Raw genomic sequence first — 8,852 nt, forward strand, 5'->3', positions numbered from 1 at the left:
AGGGACGTTCCAGTTGAAATTGCCAACTGGAAACCCGAAAATTCTGACTTCCCAGCTCGAATGGAAAGCACCATCATTTTAAATAAGTTAAAAAGTTAGAAAAGTACATAACGTAAATGCACTTACATTAGTAATGTAGGTATTTGTAACTGAAGTAATCTAGGTAACATGGTTATTTTTACCCAAACCATGAAGTTTTCCTAAAAACTAACCAAATAATCTCTGTGCCTAAACCTAACCAAACAGCAAGTGTATGATGAAATTCTAGTACGACTGTCGCTAACATGGAGCGGACATGTTGTCGTGGGAGCAATTGGCAATTGACCTATTCAGTCGTTTGAGGATGTGTTGGTTCTTCAGGTGGGTGACATGATTAAAAGATTTATTCAAACTCATCAAATATTTGAAGACATTTTCAAATACATTTAGCTGAAGCTCTGGCTGCTTTGGGAGCAGCATTAATATGAGCAGAGGGGTAATTTCAGAGCCAGTGAAAGAAGAAAGCAATTCTTTCATTAACACAAATTATTACAAACCTCCAGTGACAGGGAGCAGAGCAGTTTATTGGTCAAACCCCTTCACTGGATATATCAAACATTAATAAATGGACTTCTGTGCAGCAGCAGTTAAACCGTGGTGTATCGAGAAGGACCAGGACAAGAGCGGAAAGGAGACGGCCCACTGGGGAAATCAGCCAGGAAAATGGGGTTGTGAGAGGTTGAGGTCTCCATTAAGGCCTGCCGTCTCTTGCGATCGGGCCTCTGGTAGCGGAAATTGAAGGGTGGTCGAAGTGCAATGGGACCTCCAATCTCCTCAGAGGATGAATCAAAAGGATCAGCAGCGGATGGCGACTGTTGCTGGTTCCTTAGACCTTCAGTGGACTCACTGGAAGATGAGCTGAAGGGGTTGGAGGGGTTAAGCAAGACAGTGGGGTCAAAGGGCAGTGGCTGAGTGGGCATTGGGTCAATCGGCGCTGGTTCAACAGCAGGGGGCAGTGTGGGATCAAAGGGAACGGGCTGCGGATCGTTTACCGGGTCATCGATTATAGGAGGGAAGGTCGGGATCACAGGGTCTTGAGGGAGGTTGTGAACCTGAGGCTGCACTGGTCTGAGGATGTCCACATTCTGCAGACGAACAGACAAGATCTCACCAAACTGATATTTTACAAACTCACTCTCATTGCCTGCAAAGAGAGTCTCAGTCATGCAATATTACATTACACACCACAGCTCTAAAATGGAGTGAGCAGACAACATAATTATAGGACAGAACCGTACAATTTTAAATCTCACACATATGTTTAAACACACACAAGCACAACGTACATTTGAAGACACAACGCAGAGATATGACAGTGTAATTATATGGCCAGTGGCATTCATTCAGAAAGTTAAATTAGCATTTTAAAGGTTGCTTTAGTAAAATCTGAAACAAAACAGAGTATAAAACATTCATCACATCTCGACCAGGCAGTGGGTTATTACATTTCAAACTGCAGTCGTGTGAAAGGATTGACACCTCATATTACATTTTGCTGAAGTTTGTGCACTTTATTCACTCACTGTCACCCATATTTGAATGGATTTGGATGTTTTGTTCTTTTTTGGGGTTTTTTTCTGCTACTATTTTCCAGTTTTTAATTTTTCATTCATGGTTCACAGATTAGGACCAAAGTACAATAAAATCTCATTTATTTCCTGTGTTTTTAAGCAAAGAACAACATTAGGGAAATGTATGTATTGATCAGTAACATGTTTTGAAAAGCAGTCCTTTGTATTGATAGACCTACTTGGAAATAAATCTGATTCTGATTCTGATAGAAAATGGCTTCCTGTACCTTCACTTTGTACATATCGCAGGCCACATGAACTTCAGGATGGACTTCTCCGCGCACAGATCCTGCACAGAAACCTGCAGTCTGAGAGGAGAGGAGATATTTTGTTAATTTTCTCCTGTCATACTGGGTCACAACAAGAAACAAAAAGCAACAGGAAAGAGCAGGGATGATGGGAAAACAACAACATATAGATAAATAATAAAATAAGAAATGAAAGATGGAGAGAGGACCTGTCAGGCTTCCTTAATATAAGTACCAATTACTGCAGCCTGTTAGTGGTGTCAGTTTTAACACTAGAAATGAATCTGTCATGTCATCAAGTAACACTTCCAGGAACTGTTCCAATGATAGCTGACAATGCTGACTGAATGATTTTTATTCAAGTTTTTAGAACAACATTAATTTGCGCTCTAACACTGTCAGATAACAGAAAAGGATTCAATTTTTTAATAAATGGAGCACCGTCAGACATTTTTTTATTATATTCCTTTTTTGTCATTCCAAAAAACAATTTTCTGCAAATACTGTTTTGTGTGAATCTTCAAGTACTAAAGCAATGTATTACACTATTTAAGCATTTTAAAGGTGTAACATGTGAGATATGGCCACCTGTTGAACTATAGGGGGCAGCATGAACGACAACTGCTGCTCACATTACTCTTTGCAATAGCTTTCTTGGCTGCTAGCTGCCGTTAGCTCAACTGGGCTCAGAAGCATAGCTGGACAACAGACTGGGACTGAACACAGCTTCCGAGGGAAAACGGCGTGTAGAGCTGGAATATTTTCACATCTTACTCTGTGAATTGAGGATTCATTTCTACCAAACCAGAGGTGACGCTGGAAAGACAAACCAAGACTGTTTCGGTGAGTTTTATATCGAGCTCACCTTAATTCGGTTAAAGAGGAAAACTTGAATTCAGGAAATGTATGGTTGTATTTTCTGTTTGATAGGGAAAACGGGTGCAAAAATATTTATTTCTTGACATTTTGTTAGTTTATGTTGTTCAATTGTTAGATGAAGTAGAAAACTTACTGCTCACATATATTTCTGAGCTTAAATGACACGGGGCCTATAACATGGGAGTATTGCCTCTTGAGGTGGGATGGGACTATGGGTTTTAGAGTGACGACTTCAGTAGATATCTCTGGAACACAATAGATAGATGTCTTTGACATAACGTCAACACTGTTGTTTCTTGTCACTGTTGATAATGTTCATTTTCTGAAAGTTTTAAACTAAAATTCTGCCCATATCTTACATATCGCCCTTTCACGTCTCATTTTGAATCTGTTGACTTTGGACTCTGTGTTGAGTACCTCTGTGTCTGATTCGATTGTCAGTCGCTGGCAGGTGCCTCTGTCTGTCACTCCCTCTGGGCACTCTTGGACCGTATACTCCACAAAGCTAGCTTTCACTGGCACAACCTCAAATAAAACAAAAAGATGGTAAGAAAAGGGGAAATTACACAAATAGACACAAAAATACAAGCAGACACAGAGTGGTGGTATGGTTTCTGTAGTGGAATGGCTATCATCTTGGTTTTACAGAGCATGAAATGTTACCCAAGGTGAATTATCATATGCAAAGAGGAGCAATCTACTGAGCTTTCATCCCCCAGCAAACTATTCAGTTTCTCATTTGCTCCCCAAACAAAAGCCTGGCCAGAAAACAAGGTCCAAAGTGCTGTCAGTAAGCCTTTGCAACCTTGCCAGACTCTCCTATCATTATGGTTATTGTGGAGCAGTAACGACACTCATCTGGCAGGCAGAAGCTGTGCCGTCTGTTCATACACACCCAGAGCTTCCTCTTAAGTGTAATTTCCCAATAAATCTAACATTCAACACATTGTTGTGTGGTTAAATCAGCCCTTGAGCTTTGTTTGTCCGACAACTGTATATCTAATCGTACCTGGGCTGCAGCTCTGGTGATCTTCTTCACACCCAGCCCTGCACCCAGTGTGGACTGTCTCTTATAGGACGCCAGAGTGACCCGAGCAGCGTCCAGGGCCTGTGGGCTCTCTACAGGCAGCAGGAGGGGGCAGGTCGGACAGGTCTGCTGGAGCTTCTCTGGGGGATCTACAGTGGCCAGATATTGATAGCGTAGATGGTTAAATAAACACTTGCACTGAAATGACAACTGAAAGAATATTGTTTGTAGAATATGTTCGGCAGAAACACATGGCATCAAATAAAAGCAGCAATTAGCGGTATAAAGCAAAAGCTGACTTGGTAATAAAACATGTTTTGGAGCATCTCTTGTGAATGATTTGATAACGCATCCATCCACCAAATGTACACCCACACAGATGTTTTCACTTATTGTGGCTAATTAAACTTTTTCATTTGTCGTAAGGAAGAAAAACTTAGATCTTCAAGAGTCCTTGGGAGGAATGTGACAAAGAGCTCAAGGCGTCAGGCCTGGCGTCCAAATTCTTCAGATTCCAGTCCGATCACACATCAATGGGACAAGTCCGACCTATGGAGGCCCATGGATTGGCTCTGACCAGGCACCCAGGAAAAACTCTAGGCTTTTAAGCCAGTTTTAGATACAAGTGATTCATGCGCCACTGAGTAAATTTCTGATGATGAATGGGGCTCTGCCACCGACTCTCTTTTCAGATTTGCCTTTGTTACATCCATGTTTCTGACCCAGGACCTCTGGAGGTGTTTTGGGATCCACTGAGTGCTGTTGGTTGCGATTAGATTAGACTTGTTCTGGCAGGTCCCACGGATGCTCAACGGATGATGTACTCCCATAGGGAAATGCTGTTGCCATAAGGGGGTGTACCTGTACTTGGTCTGCAACAGGGTTTACGTGGGTGGTGCATATGAAGTGGCATTCACATAAATGCAAGGACCCAACGTTTCCAAGAAGAACAGTGCATTTTAATATTATTTACTTCGCCTGTTAGTCCTTTAAATGTTGTGGCTGATTGGTGTATAATTTGGAGTTTGAGTGGACGAAGAGACAGTCAAAATAACACCAGTATAGATGATCAAGGCCTTTAAGTGATCAACAATAAATAAATATGAAATCTCAGTTTGAGATTAGAGTGAAACCAATGGACATTTTTCATGGCCGACATTTTGATTTGTCATAGCGGGAAATGCACAGGTGTAACTAATTACATTAATTATAGCTCAGTTCCATTTAGTTGTGCCTGAAAGCCATTATTAATGTCATTAGTCACACCTGTTTGTAACAAATCAAGATATCTACAGAAACAAATGTCTTTTCTGAATTAGATTTTCCTTTCTTTTCTTTTCTTTTCTTTTCTTTTCTTTTCTTTTCTTTTCTTTTCTTTTCTTTCCGACGAGCCTTATTTACTGAGCAATAACACAAACATTGCTTGCTGAGATATTTAAACCAGCGCCAGCAGTTTGCAAGATCATTGAGATGCTACATTCATTTTATTTTTTTAAGATGCAAACATACATCTAGGTAAACAGCATGATACAATCCATATTTTCTTGCTATGATATCATTTTATATCACATCAAAGAGTGTTTCTTGATATGTTTAGGGGAGATTTTTTGTCATTCTCTTCATGAATATTTGAGTCAGCATACGGAGGAATCCTTCAGGCTCCTGTGTATACATTTATGAAAGAGCTTCTTGAGCAAATCAGTGTTTAAACTTTGTTTTCAACTGCTGTTCTGTGCAACATTGTACAGAAGTATGACAAACTGCTGGTGTTGCACTGCTATACTAACGATACGTAATGTTACCTGGGACAAGAGTGCACTCATAGCTGTACAGGTAGGAGTATCCCTCTGTCGTGTGGAGAATAGTGGTGTTACAGTTACCAGAGATTTGCTGGAAAGAAAAAATAACAGTTAAAACAATCAAAGTCACTTAGACTTAGACCAAAGTCTTAGGCATTGAGAGTGAGGATATTTGGGGGAAGTGAGGATGTTTTTTATCAACAGATTGTTTGTGGTGTAAAAATCTGCCTTTATGGTTTAAATTCAGAGTAAGAGAGATTAGGAGCAGCACTGCAGAGAGTCTCCTACTGCATTATATTGAACATAGACACATCTGCACAAAGGGTAAACAAATATGACTTTATAAGATCTCCCTTAAGCTAGCAATGACGCTTCAGTACGTTGGCTGTAAGAAAACACAGCAGCTAAATATTTAAGAACTGAACTAGTGATTTTATTAATCATTCGATTAATCATTTACATTACAAAATGACAGAATTTTGTGAAAAATTACCTAAAGTTTGCACTGAAATGTCCTGTAAATTTTGAAAAATAAAAAAACACATTCATGTTTCTTAGATTACATGAAAATAGCTGCAATTATTTTATTTAGATCAGCTAGTTAACAAATTAACCAATGGTTTCAGCTCTAAAAGGTCCAATGTGTAGAATTTGGAGTCATGTTTATGCTAGAGCAAGGTTTGAAGTTTAAGATCAGGATCTACACCGCAGGGAATCCCTGAATATAGAGATCTGTCAGTATCAAATAAGAACATCTAAGGGGTAGGCAGATGTGACTCTCAAGATCTTTCTTAAACCAGAAATGAGATTTCAGAAATTCAAAATAAAGGTGCAAAAGATAGTGTTCCTTTCTCACACTGCCCATTTTGCAATGTAGGATGTGTTATGTCAGCAAGAGAACAAGTATAGTAGAAGGACAAACATGCTTTTTTTGTGGTTTGTTATATAATAGTGATATAAGGTTGTAGGATAGCCTGGATACTGAACACACACACACAAACACACACACACACACACACACACACACACACACACACACACACACACACACATACACACATAGACGCACACAGAAAACAGAAACAGCAAGCCTAGTTTGAAGATAACCACAGTCTAATTAGTTTTTTGCTTTGTGTCTGTGTGTGTGTGTGTGTGTGTGTGTCCTACTGTTTCCATGAATGGTCTGACGTCACAGCGTTTCCATGGTTTTGGGCTGCCTATGTGACACTTGGTCTCAAGGACATCCAGGTCCAGGTAATAGACATTGCCCGCTGGGCCCTGACATGCACAGTGCAAACACATGCATCAATACAAACAATGCTGTGTACTCATATTATCCAAAACTAGCAGTATTTTTTTCATTTATGGAAAAGTATTACACACAGCTATATCTACTGATTAGAAGGCACTCTGTGTACTTTCCTATCACCCTCTGGACAACATTGATTTGAATGGTAGCCTTGAGAACAAATGTCAACACATTGAGCAGGAGTACCGGCAGCCTTTTCAGGTCATGAAGTTGAGCTGAGCCTCTTAAAGAACGGATCTATCCAACAGTCGGGCTACAGTAGCCTTCAGAGGCTGACAGCATCAAGTTCATAAGGCTTGTTGTGTGCGGTTTGTCCCAGCGGCCCCGGACCGAAATGACCTGGACTTTATTAACAGTCACTTCAGTCCTAAAGGCCTTTTTTCATGAGGCGTGAAAGGAGATGGCTTCTCATTTCATGACATAAAAGTCTGTACATCTATTTTAATGTTACATTTATTATAAGCACCATGCACTGATGGCGGTCATTCACAACAAAGTGCGACTCACAAATATTTATTGTTGTTTTTAGTCTTAAGTGGCTGCACACTAATGTAATTGCTGCTATCTGTCATGTCTTTGATGTAGTGGTTCCCAAACTAGGGTCTGGGGACCACAGCAGGTCCTTCAGAAGCTGAGTTTAGTTTAATTATAATTCCAGCGAGAGTCAGCCCATTGTGACAATGTCAGAGGAGGATTTCTGATCACAAGTTTGGCTGTGCACAGTCATTTTTGACAAGAAAACACAAATCCTCTCAAAAGAGATCCCACTGACATGAAGATTGGCCACGGCTGGTTAAATCTATCAACGTGTGACTTCCTTTTATCACAGGGATGTTTTGATATTTCAGCAAGAACAGAGAGGAAAATAACCTTTCCACCCCACTTCCCTTGTTGAACATGAACAAATCACCCACTGACAGAGTATTACAGCAACCCCAGGCAGCTTTCCCCACCGGCCACTTGTCTCTTTACTGACCTGAGCGTGCAAGTGGACATTTGCAATGCGGTTGAGGGCGAACTTATAGCCATCGTTGCGGTCCTCATTGATGTAAGTGGTAGCCAGACGAGACAGCTTCTCCACTGCCTTGTCATTACAGGGGATGGGAGCAAGTTCAATTGGCGCCAGTGCAAAACCCTCACAAACAGTGTGAATGGATAGCAAGGACAATAGCAGCAATAATGTGCAGATGGATTTGTCCATGGTGGCAGAGGTTCAGCCAGGAGCTGGTTTAAAGTGAAGTTTGTTCTCTGGTGTTTGCGTTCGGTCTCTGCAGTGACTTTTGGAATCAAAACAGGACGCAGATGTTGGAATGAAGCCAAGGACAAAGTGTATTTGATGTCAGAGGGTTGATATTTGTGAATGAATGTTCCAGTGATTTGTTTAACCTTCAGGACACTCATTCCTATGGGACGAATATAATGAATAACAAACATTTTATTCATAATGTGCATCTGTTTATATGCATTCACCCATAAGATTAAAACATTTTTTAAAGTCAGAGCGGGGGTTGTTTTAAATTTGATCAAAAAATGCATGTAGTGTTTTAAACAGAACTAATTTAATGCTGTGCAACGTCTCCCAGTGAACTCCATTGTGGGTCATGTTGTGACTGTAATATCAGCATCTCACCATGAGGGGTCACTGTGAGTCTGGTGTGCTGTGTTGAAAGGTAATCTGGTAAAACTGTTGGTCCACCAGACAGAACTGGGTTAATGATTCACAGACATCCAGTTAATAAGACTTGTGTTGTATTACAGCTCCATAACTGATATTTGTGTTTCCTGTCTTGATTTTACTTTAAAATCCACTGAATCTTCAGCTGACTGAATGCACTTCATTATGGTAAATGATCAATGGTAATAATTTCAGATGTTCCACATCGTTGCGTTATTTACAAACATGAATTCAGATTCATTTCTTATTGATGCACTGTGTATACGTTGTATATTCTTTGTATCTCAAAGCATTAAACGGTCTAA

General features: G+C 40.3%; 1 protein-coding gene across 1 annotated transcript; it reads right to left on the reverse strand.

The window, feature by feature from the left end:
* Window positions 1–626: 626 nt before the first annotated feature.
* Window positions 627–8,073, reverse strand: LOC311258109 (fetuin-B; the record flags this gene model as incomplete). Its single annotated transcript, XM_084354157.1, has 7 exons — window positions 627–1,124; window positions 1,838–1,918; window positions 3,155–3,262; window positions 3,747–3,913; window positions 5,567–5,654; window positions 6,731–6,841; window positions 7,849–8,073. 7 exons carry the CDS (start codon window positions 8,071–8,073, stop codon window positions 627–629), a joined length of 1,278 nt encoding a protein of 425 aa, XP_084210283.1.
* Between the last annotated feature and the right edge of the window lie 779 nt (window positions 8,074–8,852).

The sequence above is a fragment of the Pagrus pagrus genome (genome assembly GCF_965226575.1).
Source record: "Pagrus pagrus genome assembly, chromosome: 6".
In the NCBI taxonomy this organism is placed as follows: domain Eukaryota; kingdom Metazoa; phylum Chordata; class Actinopteri; order Spariformes; family Sparidae; genus Pagrus; species Pagrus pagrus.